This window comes from Suricata suricatta, chromosome 9 (assembly GCF_006229205.1).
Source record: "Suricata suricatta isolate VVHF042 chromosome 9, meerkat_22Aug2017_6uvM2_HiC, whole genome shotgun sequence".
Classification (NCBI taxonomy): Eukaryota; Metazoa; Chordata; class Mammalia; order Carnivora; family Herpestidae; genus Suricata; species Suricata suricatta.
Genome location: NC_043708.1, coordinates 1767235 through 1792016, shown reverse-complemented (window position 1 = coordinate 1792016; position 24782 = coordinate 1767235). Strand labels below are relative to the sequence as shown.

The 24782-nt window shown below is 57.1% G+C and overlaps 1 protein-coding gene across 12 annotated transcripts; it reads right to left on the bottom strand.

Annotated features, from left to right (window-relative positions):
- Positions 1 to 2920: 2920 nt before the first annotated feature.
- LOC115301534 lies at positions 2921 to 24171 on the bottom strand. 12 transcript variants are annotated; one of them, XM_029951474.1, is made up of 13 exons: positions 23944 to 24171; positions 22839 to 22887; positions 22141 to 22228; positions 19195 to 19505; positions 15231 to 15753; positions 14600 to 14726; positions 12180 to 12275; positions 11162 to 11262; positions 9316 to 9408; positions 8773 to 8905; positions 6828 to 7354; positions 6316 to 6440; positions 5652 to 5742 (listed from the first exon to the last, which is right to left on the bottom strand). In XM_029951474.1, exons 4-12 carry the CDS (start codon positions 19421 to 19423, stop codon positions 6317 to 6319), a joined length of 1953 nt encoding a protein of 650 aa, XP_029807334.1. In that variant the 5' UTR covers positions 19424 to 19505; positions 22141 to 22228; positions 22839 to 22887; positions 23944 to 24171; the 3' UTR covers positions 5652 to 5742; position 6316. The 12 variants fall into 12 exon arrangements, with proteins under 12 accessions (XP_029807328.1, XP_029807329.1, XP_029807330.1 ...); XM_029951473.1 differs by lacking the exon at positions 23944 to 24171 and adding an exon at positions 23627 to 23932; XM_029951468.1 differs by lacking the exons at positions 6316 to 6440; positions 22141 to 22228; positions 22839 to 22887; positions 23944 to 24171 and adding exons at positions 2921 to 3369; positions 3546 to 3748 and having other exon boundaries at positions 5648 to 5742; positions 6828 to 6983; positions 7241 to 7354; positions 19195 to 19883.
- Between the last annotated feature and the right edge of the window lie 611 nt (positions 24172 to 24782).

The window sequence follows — 24782 nt, the reverse complement described above, 5'->3', positions numbered from 1 at the left end:
CATTTTCAGCGCTGCTGCCTTAAGATCGGATCCTAAACTGACCTCGGCCTCCAGTCAAAGTACACTGGTGAGCGGGTTCTCACTCATTGGCAGTTAGGGCTCATCCCTTGTGTGCCTGCTTAATTTTGCATGTAGTTCCCCGTGTGGAATGTTCCAGAGAAACTAGGCTGCCCGCCGCCGGGCTCTCCTTGCCCATCTGTTGAGGGGACCTGGGGTACTGGGGACGTCCAGGGAGCCGTTGCCTCGGAGCAAGCACGTACCATGACACCTGAGAAGAGGCTCATGTGGTGAAGCAGGGACCTGCAGGCCTGGGTTCGAGCTGCCACAAGGCAGGGCCCCCAGGTGGACTCGGCTGGCCCCGGGGGACCGTCTACGGAGGGGGTGAGTGCAGAGGTGGCGCTGGAAGTCTGAACATCTTGGTGGCAGCATTTCCTTAAGCATTGCTTCCCTGCGGCCGCAGCGCACTGGCCCGGCAGCCCGGGCTCCGTGTGCTAAGCAAGGAGGCAGGGCCCCGAGGGAGCTACATTGCCTTGATGTCCACGTCGGGGCACCTGGGGTCCAGCAGGGGGATGTCTGGAGGGAGGGAGCCACTGGCAGATACAAGCCCCTCTCGGTTGGGAGAGGGGAACACCCTCCTCACCAGATCCCCTCATCTGGCAGCTGCCTTAGATGCTCACACCCGTTCTCTCCACCCCTCAGGCCGTTAGACTAACAGCCAGGGTCAGGACAAATTGGGATCATCGGGTCTCCACTCGAGGGGTCTAGCTTATCCGAGGAAGGAGTTGTGGCTTCCGACGTGTGGCCAAGGGAACTGGGGAAAGTCAGGCAGGACCGGCCCTGGGCACTGGGGCCAAGGACTGGGGTTGAGTGTGAAGTGGGTTCGGGGTCTCCACTGCCATCAGAGCAGCCCCTTGTGACCGCGTAACCAGCGTCCTGGCAGGGGTGTCTGCCGCACTTCCGGAGGCTTGGCTGCACCGGTGGCCTGCTGTGCAGGAGGCTGGGGGGGGGGGGCGGGGGGCAGCAACACCCCTGCACCGGCAGGAGGCTCAAGAAAGGGGGGCTGTTAGGACAGGGTTCTCCGCTCCCCAAGAGGTCCCGAAGGAGCCTCGCGAAGGCCGCGAGGAACCCCCAGTGGGACGTCAGCATCTGCCTGACCCACCCGTCCAGGCTCGTGCTATGTCTCCATGCACAGCACGCGCGGGCTCCGCAGTCTGTGCCCGACGCTCGGGTGGCCGAGAGCCCGGTCTTCGCCCGCCTGCCGGCTGCCCCGTTCCTGCTGGCCCTCGCCCCTGCTTCCTCCGTCCTTGTGCGCCTGCTTAATTTTGCATGTAGTTCATTGTCCTACCCAAACGACTTGTAGGGGCCCCTGGGTGGCTCAGTCGGTTAAGGGTTCGACTCCTGATTTCGGCTCAGGCTGTCATCCCAGGGTCGTGGGTTCAAGGCCTACATTGCTCCGCTCTGAGTGCGGAGCCTGCTTAAGTTTCTCTCTCCCTCTCCCTCTCTCTCTCCCTGTCTGCCCACCCCCACCTCTGTCAGGTAATTTGACACCCAGAGTGAAGACACGGTCCTCAGGAGAGGGTCAGGGTTTGCTGCCAGTCTGGGACAGTTTTCAATAACATGTACAGATTGAGTCTTTTGTTTTGTTTTTAGGTTGCTTACATAACGTGATTGGCACCGTGCCCAGCACCCGCCCCCCATGGTCCAGCCCGGGGTCCAAGGCGCGGAAAGTGTGGCCGGTCCCCTGGCTGTCCGTGGGGCTCTGCTTCCTCGGCCAAGGATGTCAGGACTTCCTGATCATTCCCAGCAATGGTCCCGCCCTGCCAGGTCAGAAACGACCCTGGAACGCAGTCCTGGGCCGAGTCAGAGAAAAGAGGGCTTGCTGGGTGGAGGGGGGGTGCTGAGACCCTGAGCTCAGGAAGGAGGTGGCCTGGACATTGCCTTCAGGAGGCGGCAGCACCGGGCAGGAGGGCCAGAGGACAGAGAGAAGGAGGGATGAACTAGCCACTTCTTTCTTCAAACATGAGGCACGCGAGGCCCTCCTTTTGGACTCCAGGCCCCTTGGCCTCTGCACAGCCACTAAATCCTGCTGGTCTAGGGACAAGGAGACAAAGGAAAGGGAGAAAGACTTCCCACCCCAGCTCATGAGGGGGCAGCCCCTCCCCCAGGCTCACCCTGACCTGTGGGGTCTGAGCGGCAGACCTCGCCTCCCCTCCCCAGCAGTGGGGGGGACTCTGAGAACTCAATGGGCCAGGGTAGGAAGAAAGGCATGTGGTGGGGGGGGGGTGTTCCTGATTGTTTGGGCCTCCCCACCAAGCTGAGGGTCCTCCTGGGGCCAAGGACCCTGACCTGAGCAACGTCCCAGGGAGGGACCAGGCTGTGGCCTGTGGTCAAGTCCTGCCGGAGTTGGGGACGGGGATGACCAGGGCCCCAGGCTGAGTAAGTCCCAAGAAATAGAACACATAGGCAGATTCCATGGTGTCAGGCAATGAGGCCAGGTCATAAAAACACCTGGAAATTTATATTTAAAAACCTTCAACATCCCTAGGGACAAAAAGGAAATACAGACCCAGGGGTGCCTGAGTTGCTCAGTCAGTTAAGCATCCAACTCTTGGCTTCATCTCAGATCATGATCTCAGGGTTCGTGGGTTTGAGCCCCACACCGAGCTCTGTGCTGACAGCGTGGAGCCTGCTTGGGATTCTCTCTCTCTCTCTCTCTCTCTCTCTCTGCCCCTCCCCTGCTTATGCATTCTGTCTCTCTCTCTCAAAATAAATAAACAGAAATTTAAAAAAGGAACTACAGACCCAAATTGCGCATTTCTTAACAATAGATAAAAATACTACCTACTGAGCCCAGGGGATCTGCTCACACAGTGTTTAGATTCTTACACAAGGTCCGGGTCACAGCCCACAAACACGCATGCACAGGAGCTGCCCTTTTATTTTCCAGAAAGGAGAATGAGGAGGAGGAGGACAGAAAAAGGAAAAGGAGAAACGACTGCTTCCGACTCTAGAGTAAGCAGAGGCCTGTCCGCTGTGATTTATTCACATATCCCGGAGGCGGCCGTAACCGAACGTCCGCCCAGGACATTTCTTGTGACTGCAGGACAACTGTCCCCCTACTCAGAGCTCTTCTGACACCAGGCGAGTGTCCAGCGTGCAGACACCACCACATCCTGGCACTGCGTCAGGCAGCGGCCGGGCTGCCGGGGTTGGAAGCTCTCCTCACCCGAACGTCCGGGGTTCACACCAGCTGTTGGCTGCGTCCTTGGTTGGGCCGCTGGCTGGGACACCTTCACGTGGCCTCCCACAAGGCCTGGCCGGCATCATAGCTTGGGGGCGGTTCCAGGGTAAATGTCCCGTGCATTCCTTCTGATATAAAAGTCCAGACTTCAGAAGGATTGGCTTCCTCCTGAATATCAGGCTGTCATTTATGAAGTGGCCACTGGGTGGGCGCTGGGATCAGGGGCACCCAGATCCTTTGCCTCAGGTGGGTGCTGGAGCCACACAACTTCCACAGCCCGAGGTCCCCTGAAGCTGCGGCTCACCTCCACCTCCATCCAGGCCAGTCAGCCTTCCGCCTGGCCCTGGGGGGACAAAGACACGTGTGGCCGGTCCTCTGCCATCAAGACACTTGCCAATCAGCGGACGAGACAGCTCTTGACCAAAGGAAGACTGTGATGTGCATCTTGGACACGAAAGTGAGCAGCAGACTTGAGGAAGGAGAACTTTGACAGATGGGAAGGGCACTCTAGGTAGGTGGAACAGAACATGCAAAGTTGTAGAGACAATCTGTGTGAACCATATGAATTTGTTACTTTTATTGGGGAAAAAATGACCAAATATCAATAATTTCATGTAAGTCAACACAGCAGAAATGGGCAGAAGAAGAGCCCAGTATGGCTAGGTCAGTGGTTCTCAAAACACATTTGGTGGAATCCCAGGGACCTGAAATTCTTCATGGAACCTGTGAGGTCAGAACTCTTTTCATATGCCCCTTTCACAGAGTGGACATTTACACCGATGGCCCAAAAGCCATCATGGATAAAGCTTCTAGAACCTTGGCCCACACCAAAGCAGTGGCACCAAATTCTACAAGTGTCCTTCACCACCATGCACTCACAGAAAAAAATCCAGTTTCACTTTAAAATGTGCTTATAAAAGAGAAAATCACTATTCTTATTAAATCTCAATTTGTGAGTACACAATTTTTAAATATCCTACATGAAGAAATACACAGTTCATACCTAGCCCTTGTATTGCACAGTGAGAGACCATGGATGCCCTGAGGAAAGCACCTGTGCAATTGACATTTGCGTTACTAGCTGAACTAGCCACTTGTTTTATGGAACACCACTTTTACTTGAATGACCCATGGACAGACTGTTCAGTCGTTGATGGCATTTTCTTGGAAATGAATGATGTGAGCTGGCCACTTCAGGGTAAACAACCGATGGTATTTGTTGCCAGTGATAAAATTTTGAACTCTCGCGTGAAAATTAGGATTTTAGAAAACTTGTGTCTTCTACTGTGAGCCTGGGATTCCCAACAACTACAGACTTTCCTGATAAAACTGACAGCAATGTTAACAAAGGTTATGGACAAGGTCTTATGGACAAGGTCTGATGAAACATGTTGACATCTGCATCTGCACCACTCTGGGAGGCTGGGTTTGCTGGGTGACAAACACTCGATGCTACAAAATCACCCATGGGTGGAAGAGCCATTTCAAAGTGCAAGGTAGGCCAAGGGGTTTTACTACAACAGAGCATGCAAATTCCGTAAAATTCATCAAGCTGGTTTCTACGTCCTAATCTTTAATAAACTACCACCCGTCCTGTGTGGGTGTGGTATCAAAGCAGACTGGCCACAATTTCCTAAAAGAGGCAGTAAAATACCCTCTCTTTCCCCAACCGTAACTGGCCTATGAGAGGCTGGACCTTCCTTATATCAACCAAAACATGTCACAACCAACTGAACATAGCAGCCAATAAATGAGGATCTATCTACCTGTCTCTTAGTAGGCCAGACAAAGATTTTCCAAAAATATAAAATAATGACACTCATATTGTCAACTTTATGGCTATTATTGCAGAAAATACTTAATTTCTTCATTTAAAAATCATTATTTGCCATAATATTAACATATATGGTTATGTTATATATATATATATATATATACGTTATATAGATGTTATAACATATATGCCATAATATAACATCATGGGCTTATTATTATTTTAAAATACATTTATATATCCAAATGAGTATTATTTTACGTAAGTGCTGACTTATTTTCAAGTCTATATACTCCCATATAATATATTGTCACTTACTTTGTTTATAGGGATTTAGTAAATACTAACTTTCTGTTTTAGTGGATTACTACTATTTTTACCAATATTGTAGATGAATTACTAAATATTTCCTGGCTTTATCTGCTAATACGGTAACTCTTAGATATACCCACATAAGCTACGGCACATAAGTTCGGTAACTGTTCAGAGGAAAGGGGTCGGGAGAACGGCAGTGCAGTGTCTGCTACAGCAACTGGACCTGCCCCGAAGCCACGGCCCGGCCACCGCCCAGGGCCGGACCTGCCCCACCGTGTCCCCGGAGGGGCGCTCTGGAGCCTCGCGCCCTCGGTCACCTGGTGCAGAGCTGGGGCATCAGCAGCAGCAGCAGCAGCAGCGTCTTCCCTTCACTCCCACCTCCAGGTCCTCGGAGCTGCAGGGGTCCTGCCTGCTAGGGAGCGAGGAGAGAGCTCTGCGCCCCCGTGACCACGTGGTCTGCACACGCCGGAGCGCACACATCAAGTCCAGAGCAGTATCTTCCATCGACGCTAGGACACTAGCACATTCCCCACGTCTCCACCCGCCCTTCCTTCTTCTGGGGACCCCCAGGCGACCCACCAGGGAGCCCTGGGAACTCTGGGAACAAGGCAGATGGGAGCACTCTGGGGGTGCTTCCTAGTCAAGCCTGGGGGCAGGGGGTTGGGAGACCAGCCTCCCTTAAGACCCCAAGCAGGTGATGGTCCTGCACTGCCTGCCGGGTTTTGCTGGGGACTCTGGGCAAGTCCTTGCCAAGACCCCCTTGCTCTCAGGCCTCAGATTCCCTGTCTGGGAATAGGGGTCAATGAGCTATGAGACTCCAGCTTAGGGTTCTCAGCCTCTGGCAGCTACCGACCCTTCATACCTGGGGGTCTGTGCTTTGGTGCGGCTGTGCCCCCACCTGAGCCCCTGGGAGCACCCCACCTCGGCAGGCTCACCCTTCCCCCGTTCTACCAACCCCCTCCCCAGCCCCTATACTCCTTCGTACCTCAGATAACCCGGGAACTTGTCCCTGAAGGAGGCCAGCCAGTCCTCCACAGTCTCCCTGCCCTTGTTCTCACTGAGCTGGAAGATCGCCAGGATGGGCTCCTCTGGGCTGGCCAAGCCGGGCCCCTGCCGGCAGCGCAGGTGGGTGAGCGCCTCCTCTCTCGGTACGACCCATTCCCCTCACCCACCTGCAGGCCCCAGGGCGGGCGCTGCTGCTCAGAGCTGCCTGGTCCTGCCCAGGTTACCTCCGGAGCTGCCCACAGGCTGTCCTGGGGAGGCCTGCTTCCACTGGCTTGTGACATCCCCCCCCCCCGTCTCACAGCGCCCCTGAGGAAGCAGGTGGCCCCCGTCTCATGTGTGGGACTCAAGGCCCCGTGCTGGCAGAGCTGAGTGTGGTTTGGGTGAGGCCAGCACACCCGGCCCAGGCAGGGGCCCAGGAGGGATAAGAACTGGAAAGAGAGAGCAAAGCCTCCCCCCCACCGGGCCCGGCCTTCCCGGGGGTCCATGGCGCACCCCATGCCTCCTGAAGATGTCATCCAACTTCTTGATGTCCATCTCCACCTGAAGCCTGAGGCTGTCCCACTTCCTGGGCTCCAGCGTCCTGAGGTGAGTGGCCAGGGCCTGGAGGTACTCCCCAAAGACCACCATGTGCAAACTTCGCATAATGCTCTGCTCCCCCAAAAAAGACAAGATAGAGAGGCCCGAGTGAAAGCTGTCCCAGGACACGGTCTCACCGGCCTTAGTGGTGCACCCTTGGGGACTGGGGGTGGCCGGCTGCTACTCAAACTCCTCCAGCATGGGTCTGTTGGGGGCCTGTCCCCACCACCAGGAATATCGAACCCCCAACCACCAAGTTTCAGGGGTACTTGCTTCAGCTTCTCGGGGTGACCGCCAGCAAGCCAGTCACCCCCGAACCCGCCGCCTACCTCATACAAGGGACTAGAGTGCAGCCTGGGACAGCCCTCCAGGCCCTGCCACAGAGACTGCAGAGCGTGGACCAGATCCTTGTCCTTACTCCCGAAGTGGGCCCTCAGCTGGCTCTGAGGACAGGAGAGTCCGACATCACGGAGGCCGAGGTGTCCGGCTGGCTGTACTCTCTCCCCCCCTCCCCTGCCTCCTCCAGCCTCGAGCCCCCGCCTCTCCCCACTGAGGGCACAGTCCTGGGCCAGAAGCTCGCCTACTGTCTGTCCACCCTCCTCCTTTCAGACTGTCGCCCTTGACCCGAGCTCTTCCCTGGAGCCCTCCAGAGTCCCCTGGGTCTCTCCCCTTCCCCCCTGGTCCTCTCCCCTTCCCCCCTGGTCCCCACAGGACTGGCCTGGCACCAAACCTCAATGATGCTTTCCCTCTAGACCAGACTCCTGAGACACGGGACAGGGCCTGCTCCATTCTTGGTGGACGCCAGAGAGGATGGGCAGAGAGAGGGTCAAGTCCTGCCTACTTGGTGTTTTACCAGGGGACCTGAGCACGTCCCATCCTCCCTACACCGCAGCCCTCTGCCCCCCGCCCCACCCAGCGTGATGCAGCCTCGCCGGCACCGTCCGTAAAACATGGTGCCAAGTCCAATCCATGAACTCTGCCTGCCTGGAGCTCTGCACGGAGAAGAACCCCGGGGCTCCCAATGGGCCAGAGCAGAACAGGATGCTGGGGTTGACTGGCAATATCTGCCACAGCCCAGGGAGAGGCAAGGGCAGGATGGTGGCTATTCTGGGAGGACATGACCTCTCTGGGTCTTCCCAGGTGCTCAACTCTGTGGAAAATCCAAGGGCAGTTGTTTCAGGAGCCGGTACCCATGGGGCAAAATGAATCACTGGCTCAAACTGCAGGAATAGAGAGCGCCCACCAGTACCACCATCTCCCACCCAGGAGGCCCCAATGAGGACAGGGCCCTGAACCCCTAATTTGAACAGAAAATTCCCTCCTGTGATTTCCACACCCTAGGAGGCCACCTTGCCCTCTCAGGGCTTCAGCCCCAGGGTCAGCCTCTGGGCATCCTCAGGGACCTCATCCTCCGGGGTGGCAGCCGCAGACCAGGGGAGAGAAAGCCAGGCAGGCACAGAGGCCCTGGGACAGAGTGAAGGCACTTCCCCTGCCTGGGAACACTGCCAGGTCAGAGCCAGGGTGGGGGGTGGGGGGAGCCGGGGTCAGGCCTCAGCTGGCCTGGCTGGAGAGCAATTTCACAGGCGGAGAAAGGAAGAGGCAGTTCTGGCCGGAGGGGACAGAGAAAGGTACCCTGGGTGAGGAGGGGGCCAGCCGTCATATAGTGGCAGGGAGGCCAAGCTAAGCCCACTCACTGGGACAGGACCCCTCCCTCAGGTCAGACAGGAAGCTGGCCCTGCCCTTCTGCTGCAGCCAGAGGGGCGGGGGGGGGGGGGGACACCTGACTGGAAACATCTCCAGCCTAGTCGGTCACGGGTGCAGAAGAGAACCCGCGCCAGGACTGGTGTGGGGGTGGCGTCACCTGGCACAGGGCTCTGACTCTAGGCACGAGGTGGTCCCGGCTGTGGTCCTCAATGAAGTGGATGGCGCCCTGCACAGCGGGGCCCAGGTCTTCGGGTGGAACATGTGCCTGGCTCAGGTTCTGCCACGTTTCCCTGTTGGGGCAACCAAAGGGGGTCCATGGGGCCTGGCCCAGAGCCCTGTCACAGCCCCACAGCTGCAGCACACCGGCCACCAGGTGTCCCCCTGTGCACCCTGGGACAGACGGGAGGCAGATGCTTGTCTATCCCATCCCACTGTTGTTTCTGTCTGTATTTACAGACTGTTGTATCCACGTGCCTTAAAATGCAAAAGGTACAGTGGAAAACTCCTCTCCCGGAGGCAGGTGGTGCTGTGGGTGCTGGTGTTTCCCTACGGAATGATGCAATTCTATACTCAGGTGGGGATGTTCTTCCCCACTTTTTTCACAGATGGCAGCAAATGTGCCGTCCACGTGGACGGTAGCGCTGCCTAGCCTGCCTGAGCCCACCGGCCCCGCCCACCCCCGGGCCACGACCCCATGCACCTGAGGATGCAGCAGTTTTCCAGCACGTGCACCTCGGGAAAGGCCCCGGCAGTGGCGTTCCGCTGCAGGAAGCCGACAGCCTCTACCTTGTACCTGCGGTGTGAAGGTGGAGATGTAGCCCCTCCCACCAGCCGCAGCCCCTCCCACCAGCCGCAGCCCCTCCCACCAGCCGCAGCCCCTCCCACCAGCCGCAGCCCCTCCCACCAGCCGCAGCCCCTCCCACCAGCCGCAGCCTCACAGGCCGGATCCCTTATCTGCTTAATTGCCGCTTCCTTCACAGAACCACAACTGTGGGTGGCAGTGACCGAGATGTTGACAAGGCAGCCCCGATTACTTGGGCTGGCTCTGTGCCAGACCCCGCAGCCAGATGCTTCCTAAAGACATTTTCATTGAATGCTCTCGATGACCATTTGTGGTAGATGCTTGAGAACAGGATGGAGTGGTTTTTTCCTGTGGCCTTGGAACTGCAGCTAATGCTGTATTTGAGAAGCCCTCCCTCCCTGGCTGATGAAGGAAGAGGCAGGCAGAGGAGATGGTGCTCCTGGCCCGGGGCTGGAGCTGCCCGCCTCCAAGTCCTGGGAGCATCGGGTGAGGCCTGGGGGTGCTCTCAAGAAGGGGAGGCTGGCATCCTATGTCTGGGCTGGGCCACTGAAGCTGCTCCAAAGCAGAAGGCAGGGAGAGGCTGGGGGACAGCACACACCCCCTGCTCCCCAAAGGCAGGAAAGAAGGGGTGTCCTCCTGTGTCTGAGTCCCCGGAACACTGATCAAACTGGCCGCCCAGCAACATTTTCTTAAACATTTAAAACCTGGCTGATTTCACCTACAAATCCACATCCCTGGCCTCTCTTGAGTAGTTTGCCCTTTACAGAGCCTGGCCCAGCTGAACACAGCCCCCGAAGGCCCCAGAGAAAGGAGCCTCATGGTGTGGTCTACACGGCATTTTGTCCAAGACATGCTTCTTACAGGGGCCTAAGGAGCCTGCGGCATTGAGCCTCGCCCCAGCCTGTCAGGAAAGAGGCAGTCTCCACCCGAACCCTGAGGCCAGGGCAGAGCTGGGTGTGCGGCGTGGCATCTGGTGGCCGCAAAAAGCAGAGGAAATGGGGACAAGATAGTCTACCAGTTCCTGGGCCAAGATCAGTTTTTTTAATGTTTATTTATTTATTGGGGTGGGGGAGGGGCAAAGAGAGAAAGAGGAAAGGAGAGACAGAATCCCAAGCAGGCCATGCTCAGCGAGGAGCCCAATGCAAGTCCCGATCCCACGAAATACGAGGTCATGAACTGAGCCAAGATCAAGAGTCAGACACTCAACCAACCGAGCCATCCAGGCACCCCCAAGATAATATTTTGATGAAATATTTTAAAAAATCAAAATCAATCCTGAACATCCATGATGAGCAAAACACCAAGCTGTAGGTAAAGACAGAATTCCACTTGCATGTTCATGACTGCCGTGCTGGGCTTCCCCCTCCTCCCAGTCCTGCCGTCCAGTCCCGGAGCCCAGCCCCAGGTGGTGTTCAAAGGTCAATTAGCTAAAATTAAATAAAATTTAACTGGAGTCCCTTTGTGGAACTGGCTTGATGGCCACAGGAGGCCTGAGCCGCCATGTCAGCAGGTGCCACAACGGGACATTTCCACAGTCACACAGGGGCTGCTTGTCAGAGCCAGGCAGGAGGCAGAGTGGGCCAGAATGGGGGGACCTGGAACCAATGCAGCCCTTTCCCTGCTCCGGGCACTGGCCAAGCACCTGGTGGCCAGCCGTCGGAGGCTCGGCTAGTACTCTAACTGGGGTTAGGTGGGCCCAGCCACCCTGCCTCCTTCTCTAGGCAACGACCACCTTTTCACTGACCTGTTCAGAAACGTTGAAAATGTTTTCAGAACCACGGCTTGGACCTGGCTGGTGATCGAGGGTCCTAAGTGCTGTACTGCTTTTGTGTTTGCTTCCAGCAGCTGCCAGTCAAAGCAAGCAGACTCTCAGGGGGGACCCAGGGACCAATCACACAGCCAGCGGACCCTGGGAGAATGTGTTCCCCCCCAACTCTGTGCCTGTCACAGCTGTCATTCCAGGAAGCGCTGGCGTGCAGGGGCGGCCCCCAGCCCCCCTGCCACGCTGCTTGCTGCCAACGGCACTGAGCAGACCCCTCCCACAGGCCCTCACTACTCCTCCTGGCCCCCGTCTTGCCGGGCCACCCTCCCTCGAACCCTGCACTGTGTCCTGCAGTCAGCCAGCCTGAAGGACATCCCCCTGCCCACACGTGGCTAGGCATCTCCTGTCTGGCCAAGAGGTGCCTCGGCGCCCCCCCCCCACTCTGAACGGGGCTTCTTGGCATAAAGGCCTTGAGGATGCATAACATCTCCTCCTTTTCTCCTACAACTCTGAGCAGTCAAGAGAAGTAGCAGAAACTCCCAGATCCTCTAAAAACAAAAAGCGCCTTCCCCTCCCCCCACACAGTGGCCTCTCCTCCGAGGCCCAACACCCTTCACCCCCATGGCTGCTTGACCCTCTCATCGAGGCGTCCTCAGACACTGGTCTATTGACAAGTCCTACCTGAGGCCCAGCAGGCCCGTGAACTGAGACATTCCAGGAAGAGGACTCTCCCCTCAATATGTGCCCTGCAGCCCTGCACTGGGGCCCCGCCCGCCTGTGCCCACCACCCTCAGGCACCGACGCAGTCCTTGCTGCACATGCGCCTGACCACCTGTCAGTCCTTGCCCCCCGTCAGTCATTGCCACCTGTCATGGCTCCCGCCCCCCGCCGTCATCGCCCCCCAGCACCCCATCCTTCCAGCCCCCTCCCCACCGGCGGGGTGCTCAGGAAGGGGCCAGGGGCCCACGTGGTGGCTGGAGAGACACTGACTGGTGAGTACCTGAGAGATCTCAAGGAACGTTTTTGGGCGGGAGAATTGGGCCCACTGTTTCCGATCGCAGATCAGGACTTTTTCCAGAGCCGCCTCCACCTTTTCCTGCCCAGAAAACAGTAAAAGCAATTTCAACCTCCATGCTCCCCTCCAGGGCACACAGGTTCCGCCCTAACTGAGGACAGGAGAGCAAGTTAGAACCAGAGCCCACCCGGGAACACCCGGGACCAGTGACCTGAAATCCCCCCACCCCCGACCCAGTTCTGAGCAAACCTCTCCTTCACAGCCCCTGGCCCTCTGTGCATCATGGGTGGCCCGTGAAGCACCCTCGGGATACACCCTCCTCTCTGCTCCTGGCCAGGCCGTCGCGCCCATCCCAGGCACTCATTTACCCAGGGGGGATGGGAGCCACCACTCCTGGGGGCGCCAGGGACCACTGGGGACCAGGTTGTACCAGGGAGCCCCGGGGCCCTGGAGACCAGCTTCTGGCCGGAAACCTGAGTGTGACCTCTCAGGCCCGACCCCAGGCATGACAGAGGCTGTCCCCAGCAGGGTCTCAGGGGATGCTGCCCTCCTCACCTGGGCTCAGCCAACACAGTGCGGTGGGGGGAGGGAGACTCAGGTGGGCTGCCCTGCCCCCACTCAGGTCTCATTTCTGGCCCAGGCACCTCTATCTAGAGGGCTCCTTATTGGGGGCCCTTGGCAGGCTGTGGCCTTCTCTGCAGAAAGGGACAGCCTAGAAGCTGATTTTCTCCACCAGCTCAGCACTCCGTACTTTTCCGCTCCTAGCTCTGCAGGAAGCTCATGTCTGGCTGCCTGGACAGAAAGAGGATCTCGATGCCACTTCTGGAAGATGCTAGGCCTCGCCTGGCACGGGCTCCTGGCATCACCCCCCTCGCCGACATCCCCATGCTACGGCCCAGAAGGCCGCACTGTTACTTGCGTTCTGGCTGCCGGTCTGAATTGACCACTCCACACGGCAGCTCAGCCCTTGACGGCCGGAGCGCTGGAAGAGCAAGGAATGACAAAGCGTGTCTTCCTTAGTTCGGCCCAGGCTGCAACTCCACAGTGTCAGGAGAGCCGTGCAGGACGATGGGCCTCGAACCTCAGAACCCGGAATTTCCAGGCAAGGAAAAGGCTAGGCACTTATATACCAGTTACTGGAAAATTCCTCTTAAACCAATACCAATTCTTTACTTCATGGTCGTAAAGCTTAGCTCCTCAGTCTGTTAGCTGAGAAAGGCAGAAGGCTTTGTTGCACCCCAACATCTCCTCCATGGGGTTCCCAGGGCTCTTGATCTGTCTGTGCCAAGACCAGGAATGCCGTTATGGAAAATCACATTTGTTAAAATCAATCCTAGGGGGGGCGCCTGGGTGGCTCAGTCGGTTGAGCGTCCAACTTCGGCTCAGGGCATGATCTCATGGTTTGTGGGTTCGAGTCCCGCATTGGGCTCTGTGCTGACAGCTAGCTCAGAGCCTGGAGCCTGCTTCAGATTCTGTGTCTCTTTCTCTCTCTGTCCCTCCCCTGCTTATACTGTCTCTCTCTGTCTCTCAAAAATAAATTAAAAAACATTAAAAAAATTTTTTTAAATCGATCCTAGGGACTCCTGGGTGGCTCAGTTAGTTAAGCGTCCGACTCTGGCTCAGGTCATGATCTCCCAGTTTGTGAGTTTGAGCCCCTCTTCGGGCTCTGCTGACAGCTCTGAGTCCAGAGCCTGATTTGGATTCTGTATGTGTGTGTGTCTCTCTCTGCCCCTCCCCTGCTTGCACTCTCTCTATCTCTCTGAAAAATAAATAAACCTTAAACAAGGGAGGAAGGAATGATCGTAGGGGCGCCTGGGTGGCTCAGTCGGTTGCACGTCTGACTTCAGTTCAGGTCATGATCTCAAGGTTTGTGAGTTCCAGCCCTGCCTCAGGCTCTCTGCTGTCAGCACACAGCCCGCTTAGATCCTGCCTCCCCCTTTCTCTGCATCTCCCCACTTACACTCTCTCTAAAAAAAATGAATAAACATTAAAACAAAACAAAACAAAAAAAGATCATAGCAGGAAATTGTGATGTCCCCTTAAGTCCTCTCTGTCTGCCAAGGACTAACCGTGTGCACCCACCTCTGGGCGGCCGGCTTTCTCCCCGAGGCTCACTGCCCCTCTCTGTAGCCCCCAGTGTGGAAGAGGCCAGAGTGCACTTACTGGCCGAGGCAGCGACCTCTGGCCGTGCTCTGTCTCTGGGCCCGTGATACACCTCTCACCTGAGACCCACCGCACGCAGTTACTTCCCCCACGACAGTGCTCAAGGGCCCGAATCAGCTCGGCACCACCCCCGCAGCCCTAGGAGTGGACGCTGGGGCTGCCCTGGCCCGTCCGCTTTCCTGGTGTCCCCCAGGTGCAGGACAAGGAAGCCTCCGGTGGTGGATCCTCCCAGATCCACTTACCTGGATCATCCCCACCAGCTTCTCCTGCGTTTGGGACATCCAGGTCACAAACATCATGATGGGGTCCAAGAGGTGCCCGGCCGTGGGCTCCTGGGCGGCGGGAGGTGCGTTCAGAAGGGTCTCCCTGCTGGGTTGGAAGGAGCCATGACCGGCACAGAGCTGAGCTGGGCTTGGGGGAGGGGCTGGGCTGTGGAGGACAGCTCAGCGCTAAGGGCGGTGGACTCCAGGCCTGGTCTCACCCCTCCCCAGCCTGTGCTGCCAGCCCCTCACCCCTGCACGGGGCCCAGTGACTGGAGAGGGCAGCTGGGGTTGAGAAACGGGAGTGAGAGGCTCTGCTGGCGTAGACCAGTCTGAGTGGTCACACGGGTGTGGACCGTGAGCCCCCTGAACACGCACAAACACGCCCTAACATGCCAACACACCCACACATATACTACACAACAAACACACGGACACACACATACATGCACACTAACACCCGTGTGTGCACATGCCCGTCCCAAGGCCAGGGCTGCCTCTGCCCTTCTCCAGCCACCAGTCCTGCTTAGGTGGCCCCTTGAGAGGCTCTGCGTTGACCGCAGCCCTGGCCGGGGCCCTCACCCAGGACCCCAAGCCCTCCAAGAGGACTCACCCCGGCCGCAGGAAGCAGGCCGTCTTGCCCCAGGTGTACAGCTGGAGGCAGCTCTTCAGGTCGGCACCACAGGGCCCCGTCGTGAGCCCCCAGAGGCGGCTGCAGAGGACCTCCTGGAAGCAGGTCCTGTATGTCTCCCAGAGGCGGGTCCCCAACTGGCTTGCCCGTGGGGACCCCAGGCCCTGTCTCACGGCCTTGTCTAGCTTCTCCAGGAAGGGGCCCAGCTGGTCCCCGGGCTTCAGGGTGGGCACTCGGGCCTCAGCGTCCATTCTCAGCAGCCTGCCCAGCTGCCCGCCCCAGGCCGCATTGCCGTCATCCAGGAGGGTCGTGGCCTCCACAGTGTCCAGCACCGCCTCGAGTTCCTGACTGTGCCCGGCGCCCTGCAGAGCCTGCTGCACCACCCGCCACATGCCCTGGGCAAGAGCTTCGAACTGGGGGCCGCAGTCCTGCCCTTCCTGTGCCAGCACCGAGAGGCTCTCATAGGCTTCCAGGAACTGCCCCTTCTGGACCAAGTGCTGGAAGTCTGGAAGGAAAGAACCCAAAAGAACGGCTCAGCGAGGGGAGGACTTGGAAGAATGGGGAAACCGGGGAGGGAGGGCACCTGCCCCGGAGTCTTCACTGGAGTAGGGTGGGTGTGGGCTGAGCTGGTGTCAGAGGAACCAGCACAAAGATGAGACTTGAAGATGAGGCTTGAAGAGCCTTTGAGAACGGGGCTCCTTGGGGCCAGCCAGGAGCAGCAGGGCACGAGCCTGGGACGGCAGCTCCGGAGTGGCGGCCGCCACCCGGGGCCCCTCTGAATAGAAATGCTTCCAACGGGCAGTTCCTTCCCACGCGTCCCTAAGCGATCAGGGCGGTTCATGGTCCGCGCTTTCCTCAGCGGTGCCTTGTTAACCCAACGTTGAGGCAGCAAAGGCTCCCCCCCACCACTCCCCACCAGAGGCACAGAGAGGCGCGTCCAACAGAGGCCATGGAAAATGTTCTCAGAAGGAATACCCATCAGGACCACGTGGAGGGCTCACGCAAGCCCAGGTTGGCATGTGCATTTCTTTCTTTCTTCTTTTTTTTTAATGTTTATTTGTTCTTGAGAGAGAGACAGATACAGAGCATGAGCAGGGGAGGGGCAGAGAGAGGGAGGGAGATACAGAATGGGAAGCAGGCTCCAGGCTTCGAGCTGTCAGCACAGAGCCCAACACGGGCCTAGAACCCATGAACTGTGAGATCACGACCTGAGCCGAAGTCAGATGCTTAACCGACTGCGTCACCAGGCGCCCCGAGATGTGCATTTCTGACAGGTTCCCAGGGACGCCAACAGTGCTGGTCTCGGCCAGGAGGGAGGGGTCCGGAGGGAAGAAGTCCACTGTGGGCCCCTGGGAGCCTCAGCTAAACCCCGCAGCCTGGAGCCGCAGGAGGCAGGCTCTGATGAGACAGATTGGAAGGGGGGATTGGGGCAGGGTTGTCCAAAGCACTTGAACACTTGGACACCAATTCTGGAAGGGGCAGTTTTGAACTTCAGATTCTCCCTGGAAACTTCAGAATGAGAGGGTAGGTATATCTCCAGTTGGGGCGCAGCGTGCCTCTCTGTCAACAAGGGTGGACGCATGCCCGCCCTCTCCCAGTTCCTTCCTTCCTGAATGCTCACCTGGTGCTACGAACTGGGCAGCCGCCCGGGGCCCCAGGACAGGAGCCCCGTGTGGCCTGTGGAGGGGCCGGGCCCGGAGCGTGGAGGGGCCCTGGACCACCTACCCAAATCCTCCATGAGAGCAGCACGTTTGATCTCGCTTTATCTTAAGCCACTAGTTTCTAGTTTGCTGGGCCTCGCAGGGACACAGCTGAACTTGTAACAATATGAAGAGTTGGGGAGGAGTGGAATGTGGGATGGAAATTATTTTGAACCAAAGCAGGACAGCCTTCGACAGCATTTAACTGTTCTGAGGGTGAAGATTCGCTGCCTACTTCTCATAGATGATGCCCGTCGATAGCGATTCATTAGATTAGATGGAAAAGGGAAACGTGGCCCCGGGACCTCTGGGCTGTCCCCCGGGGCTGGGCTACTTGGACATCATCCCCTTCCTCCCAGAGCTGTGCTGGCCAGCACCGCAGTCCCAAGCCACCGGTGGTTACTGAGCCCTCGGAGTGTCCAAGCTGAGCGGCGCCATCATTGTGAACACACCCCAGGTCAAAGACTCGGGGCGGGGGGGGGGCGGGAGCAGCATGTAACATACCTTAATTTTGATATTGATTGAATATTGAAACACGTCAAAATACTACCTCAGCTCTATTGGGCTGAATAAAAGATATTACTAAAATTAATTCCACCCGTTTTTTTTTTTAATGTATTTACTGTGGCTCCTGAAAACTTTAAATCACTGCCTGGCTCACGCTCGGTCTCCTCAGCGCTGATCTAGCACACACTTGCCCCTCTCCCTCCAGTGTATCCCACACAGGACTCCAGTGTGTCCCACCCCAACCTGGCTCTTTTCTGGCTAGGGGGCCATCCCCCCCACCCCAAAACAGAAGACCCGCCCGTGCAAAGTCCTGAGGTCTCCTAGGCTTCCTATGACTGCACTGATTCTACTGTGGGGACAGGCAGGCAGCCCAAGGCGGACACCGGGAGCCCCTGCTGCGCCCACACACGCCCTGTGCAGGCCCGTCAGGCTGCGCACAGCTTGGCTGTTCCAGGCCGACTGACCGACCCCCCGGGTCACAGGTCAGCAACAGGTGGCCTGAGAAAAAAAGGTGCAATGAAGCAGGATGGCCGGTGTCACCAGGGGCAGGGCTAGTGAGGACATGGGAGACCCTCGTAGATCCTACCACCTGTGAATCCACTAACAAACACTTGTCCCCTCTCGGGTGACGATGCCCGTCACCATCCAGGCGCCAGGGATACAAAGGCAGCTGATGAGACCTCACCCTGCTCCGGACCCCACACTCCCATTGCGATCCTGCCATTTGCACCAACCTCATGGAAAACCTGAAGCATCAGGAAAACAGTCCCCAGATTAGAAACGTACCAGTTCCTCCCAGAAGGCCAGACCACGCCCACAAGCCCACTAGGTCCTGGAGCCTTAATAAACAGCAGCCTCAGCCCTGCTCTTTCACTCAAGGCCATTTTGTGAGTTTTCTGGGCACAGACCCACAGGGGGGCACACATATGGCTCATACACAGATCCCCCCCCCGCCCCTGCACACACACACAACTCCAGCCCCACCCCAGGCTCCTCTTCTCTCACTCCTGCAGCCTGAGAGCCTGGGGCACGGCCCAGCAGCCAGTTCTGCTGGCCTGGATTTGAACTTGACCTGCTCACTTGCTGTGTGTCCCTGGGCAAATGACTCAACGCCCCTGAGCCTCAGTTTTGTCAGCTTCGAAGCGAGGTTTGCTAGTAGCCCACTGTGAGGTGCATCTCACAAGCATGACGACTAGGGGCTGGCTGGCTGTGTTCCGGTGCTTTTCTTGGGCCCCTGGCACGTGTCGGAGCCCCCATGGGCCCCGCCCCACGGCAGCCGCTGCATGGCAAGTGCCGACGGTGAGCAAGCCAGCCCGCTCCCCAGGGGCAGCCCTCCAGGGAAGGAGGCATCTTCCCACTGTGCCTGGTCCCCTCCCAGGGACATGCAGGAGGGTGGCGTGCAGGGCATACTGAGTGAGGGGCAGAGAAAGTGAGCAAAAGATGAAGAAACAGGACAGACTAGGGGCGCCTGGGTGACTCAGTCGGTTAAGTGTCTGACTTCAGCTCAGGTCATGATCTCACGTTTCGTGAGTTTGAGCCCCATGTCGGGCTCTGCGCTGACAGCTCAGAGCCTGGAGCGGCTTCAGATTCTGTGTCTCCCTCTCTCTCTGCCCCTCCCCTGCTTTTGCTGTCTCTGTCTCTCTCTCTCTCAACAATGAATAAATAAATGAATAAATATTTTAATTAAAAACAAAAGAAACAGGACAGACCCCTGCCAGATACAAAGGCGACACCCATACCTTTGGAAGTCTCCATCTCACAAACATTTTGGGGTTCTTTATTTCTGCGCAGTCGTCTCAGAAACCCCGGAATCTTCCTTCTCGGCTTCGAAGAGTGGCCTTTGGGCTGCTGTCTCCGGGGCGCCTGAGCCTCAGTGAGCAGGATCCGTCCCTGCTCTCCGTCAGCTGCTTCTCTTCCGCGCCTGGGCTCCGTCCTGCTCCAGCGCACCTTGCCCCTGACGAGATCCATCCCGCTGCTCTCGAGCCTGGCGCTGGACTGGCCCCACAGCCGCCCTCTCGCAGCCTCTGAGTCACTGGGCGTTTTACTCTCTCTCCCAAATAAAAGAATGAAAGGAGGAAGCTGGTCACTGCCAGAGAAATTTTCTCTGCCTTTAAAAATATGCTTATTAGTGCTTTTTAGAAGTCCGCAGATTTCACTGACCAGAGCATAGATGGAGGTGGTCATCGCCCCGTTAAGGCCAGGAATGTTTCCCTGACTTCTTGGGTCCACCCCAGGTCAGAACGAAGGCCGCGAAGTTAGGCAGAGCACGTGAGGCCTGCGGTCACAGTGGACCACCCCCACCAACCCGCACTCCCACACTGCCGCCCCACCACTGCTGTCAAAAAGTGAGAATAAACTCTTGTTTGGATTTTTAAATGTTTGTTTATGTTGAGAGAGAGTGAGGGAGTGAGTGAGGTAGAGGTAGAGAGAGAGGGAAAGAGAGAATCCCAAGCAAGTTCTGTGCTGTCAGCACAGAGCCCCAACGTGGGACTCAGACCCACAAACTGTGAGATCGTGACCTGAGCTAAGATCAGGAGTCAGATGCTTATCTGGCTGAGCCACCCAGGCGCCCACTTGTTTGGATTTTTTAAAAAATCTGTCATGTGGGGCACCTGGGTGGCCAGGTCAGCTGAGAATCCAACTCTTGGTTTCAGCTCAGGTCATGATCTCACTATTTGTGAGTTCGAGTCCTACTTCGGGCTCTGTGCTGACAGTGTAAGCTTGTGTGGGACTCTCTCTCTCCCTCTCTCTCTGCCCCTCCCCCACTTGTGCTATCTCTCTCTCAAAATAAATAGCCTTGAAAAAAATCTGTCATTAAAGAAGAAATACTCATAGCTGTTTGTTTGTTTGTTTGTTTTGTTTTTTTTGTTTGTTTGTTTGTTTGTTTTTTAAAAAGAGGCTTTAAAAATAGGGACCGCTTCGCGAATGTGTGCGCCGTCCCTGCACAGGGGCCTGCTCATCTCCACCTCACTGCAGTTTTAGTCCATGTGCTGCCGAAGCGACAGTGCTTTCCTGTTCTTACAGTGAAACGCAGACAACACAACATTCACTGCTGAACCCTTTGGAGCGTGCGGGTCTGGGGTGCGAGTCACGCCCTCCCGGAAGGCCTGCGGTCCTCACGCCATCCTTCTCCAGGACTTTCTTTGTCACTCCAAACGGAAACTGCCCCGGTCAAGGGTGAGCTTCCATGCCCCGGCCCCGGCGCCCCGGCCCCCGCCTGCCACGTCTGTGACTCTAGGGACCGCGCGTTAGTGGAGCCGGGTGGTGTTCGTCCCTCTGCGGCTTAAGGGCCTCAGTTTCATCCTTGACGTAGCAAGGGTCAGAATGATGCTCCATCCTACGGACAGACGCCCTGCTTTGTCCGCACGTCTAGCCGTGGACCCTTGGGTGGCTTCCCCTTTGGCTGCTGTGAACGCCGGCGCTCCGGACATGCGTGCCCACGTGTCTGTGCACACCCCTGCTCTCAGTCCGTAGCTGTGATTTCTTTTTCACCGACAGAGGCATTATCGCCACTGTGTCTCCGAAAGCCTCACGCACCTTGGAGGTGCCCACTGCCTGTGCAGGGGGGCAGGGAGCCTCCTCGGGGAGCTGCCGCTCGTCCCCCGGGGGCCTCATGGGGACGCCTGCCGCTGAAGGTGCAGCCCAAGCCCTGGAGCGGCCTCTGTCCAGTGTGGGGTGAGGTAGGGGTCCAGGGTCACCTTCCTCCACGTGACAACCTGCTCTCCAGCTCCAGTTACCAAACAGTGCCCCCTCCGTGCCCCCTCCGTGCCCCCTCCGTGCCCTGGCTTGACAGGCCAGCTCTGCCTTCTGCATCCAACACAGAAACCTGGATTTGCTTCAACCCAGATGGCACTTTAACTGCTTGCCAGAGTCTGGACAGGCTCAGGGCCTCCTGCCTGGACCCCACACGTCCCGCGGGAGCGTCCCGTCGCTGCTGCAATAAGTTACCACGAGCCTGGCGGCCTAAACCATGCAAGCTGCAGGTTTTGTTTCCTACTGTTCCAGAGGTCAGAGATCTGACCTGGGTGTCTCTGTGTTGTGTTCCTTCCTCCGGGAGCTCTGGAGGGGACCCATTTCCCGTATTCCCACCCTCCCGTGCTGCCTGCACTCAGGCTCACAGGCCTTTCCTCCAGTCTGCAGCTCTGGCGACAGCTGGCTCGCCTCTGGTCTCAGCTCTGCCTCACTCTTCCCCTGGGAGGGACCCTGTGGCAGCATCGGGCCACTGGACAACCCAGGCGGGGCTCCGCGGTGAGGTCGGCTCCTCCGCGGCCTTACTTCCGCCCGCGGCCTTCGCTCCCCTTTGCGGTGGCCCCGGGTGCCATCACGTGGGCATCCCTGGGGGGCGCTATTCTGTCTACCGCACACCCCCTTGGGAACAGCCTCCCCACTCTCCTCAGCTTCAGGGGGTGACTTCCAGAAGCACTCAGCCTCTCCAGGCTCTAGTGGCCAAGGGCAGGCCGCCAAAATGGCATGTTGATGATTTTACAGTAAAGCTACTTGGGAAGCCTCGGGTGTAAGGTCACCGAGACCCTCCCGTCTCCCCAGAAAGCAGGAAGCAAAACACCCACATGAAACGTGCCCTGTCAGTACCAAGAAGCAGAAAGACATCCTCATCACCAGAGACAGGAGGTCTAGAGCCAAGGAGGCTGTGTAAACAACCCTGGTAACATTTTGCTAATATCTACCTTGGTCCAAAGTCCACTTAGAATTCTTTACTAGTCAAAGCTTCCAAACGCTGAAAGAAGAACCCTTTTGCACTGCTGGTGAATCACTCTGGAAAAACAAAAAATTAGAAACAGAACTACCCTATGACCCAGCAATGGCACTACTAGGTATTTATCCGAGGGATACAGGGGTGCTGTTTCAAAGGGGCACATGCACCCCGATGTTTACAGCAGCGCTATCCACAGTAGCCAAGGTATGGAGAGAGTCCAAATGTCCATGAATGGATGAATGGATAAAGATGTGGTATGTACACACACACACACACACACACACACACACACACACACACACGCAATGGAGTATTACTCAGTAATCAAAAATAATGAAATCTTGCCATTTGCAACTACGTGAATGGAACTAGAGGGTAATATACTAAGTGAAATCAGTCAGAGAAATACAAGTATCTTATGACTTCACTCATGGGGAATTTAAGATACAAAACAGAAGAACAGAAGGGAAGGGAAGCAAAAATAATCTAAAAACAAGGAGGGGAACAAAACATAAAAGACTCCTAAACACAGAGAACAAACTGAGGGGCTGTGGGAGGGGGAAGGGCACTCAGGAGGACACTCAATGGGACGAGCACTGGGGGTCATATGTGGGGGATGAATCATGGAATCCACTCCCGAAATCATCACTGCGCTAGATGCTAACTTACTTGGGTTTCCCCAGCCCGGCAGGGCGGAGAATCCTCGAGGGTCCTTCTCCTGAGGGAGGGAGAGAAAAAGGGGGGCAGGAGAGGGAGACACAGGTTTCACTTTCAGTTTTGCTCTTACTGTTTTTCTGGAGTTTCTCGGAAACCACTTGGAAGTTCCCTTTTGTTTTCTCAAAACACATCCTAGCAGATGAGCTCTTGCGACACAGCAAGCACCCTCTGGTTGCGGGGGTTTCCCACCCCTGACGCGACCACCCAGGGTCCCGGCACCGCTGCCACCTGAGGGGGGTGTCCCTTCCCTCCCTCTTCGCTCGTTCAAGAGCTGCCTGGCAGGTTACACAGGCGCCACCTGGACTCGAGCCCACCCTGGACCCCCGGGAAGGAGAGGCAGGCTCCCCCTGAGCGCCCCCCAGCCTCCGTGCGGCGGGCACCTCCCTGAAGGGGCCCCAGGAAAGCCCCGGCCTGAGCCAGTGGCCAGGAGCCCCACCTCCCCACCCCCCACCCCTGTGCGCCTGCAGCTCGGGTGAGCTCAGGACAGCGGCTGTGCGGCAGACACTGTGAAAACTTTATCCCCACCACCACGAGGGCTTCCCTGCAACCCGCCGGGGCCTGTTCTCTCCCCCGGTGCCCACCAACCAGGTTCACCAGATAGATCGGAGCAGAGCGCGCCTCCTTTTCCAGAATCAGATGATGGAGCTTAGAACCAGGCGTGGCTCCCATGGGGGAGGGGGGCCCTCTGCACTGGGGCAGGGGCGATGTGCCAGACCCACGAAGATTTTAAATGCACGTACCCTCAGCCTGAGCAATTCCACTCCAAAAACTTCAATATCCCGACAGAAAGATCCAGATTCTCCACAATCTGGACCGTGGCGGCGCCTTTGTAAAAGCTGAAGCGGCAGACAGGCCAAAACGCACCTGCAAGTCTAACAGCGCGTCTAGAGCACTCAGCCCGGTTGCAACTCCCACGGCCACTGGCGGCAACGAGGCTCCTCTCCAAGACGAGACGCACAACCCAAGCGGAAGAGCCAAGGCTTCTAGAGGCCCCCGGGGGGCCTGCTCACGGCCCACCTCCCACTGTCTTCAAAGCCGGAAAGATGGCACCTCTCACCTGTCATCACCTCTCTCCCTCCGACCACACCTGAGGAAAGCTGTCCACCACTCGTGTGACGCCCGGGGACACCCTTCATCACGTCCCCGCTGTCCCTTCCTCCATGGCCCACATTCACATGTCCTGAGAATTAGGATGAGAATACATTTCCCGTTATTACTCTGCCGACCGAAGCAGGTCATCCTGAAGGCTGCTGTGGTCACACACAGAGCGAGTCCCCGTTCCTCTTTGCGGTGGCATCCTGTCTAGTCCTCCGAGGACAGACCATGATCCACTCAATCGTTCCCTTCTGCTGGGAAATAAATGGAATTTTCTCTTGAATCCACTTTACACTAAGCCCAGTGGAATCCCAAACACATCTTTGAATATTTACCAGCTACTGATTATACGGCTGAAACAAGTATTTTTAGTAAGTAGCAAATTCCACACTGGCTCCCTGACCCACACAATAAAGGTTCAGGATAGAAAAGACGTAACTAGAGGCCAATCAACGAGAAAACAAGTGCTCGAGGGAATCCTAGAGATGAGGGCACCATCGAGGCAGAAACACACCTCCATGGGACTCGGAACAGAAATACCCTGCCGGCCGGCCCCCAGCCCTGCCAGTCACACCCCTCACACAAAACCCGCCCTCCAGGGGCACCGCGGTGGCTCCGTCGGTTGAGCTTCCGACTCTTGATGTCTGCCCAGGCCCTGATCTCATGGTTGGCGAGTTCAAGTCCTGCATCAGGCTCCAAGCTGTCAGTGCAGAGTCTGCTTGAGAGTCTCTCTCTCTGCCCCTCCCCAGCTTGTTCTTTCCCTCCCCCCATCTCTCACAATAAATAAATACAACTTTTTAA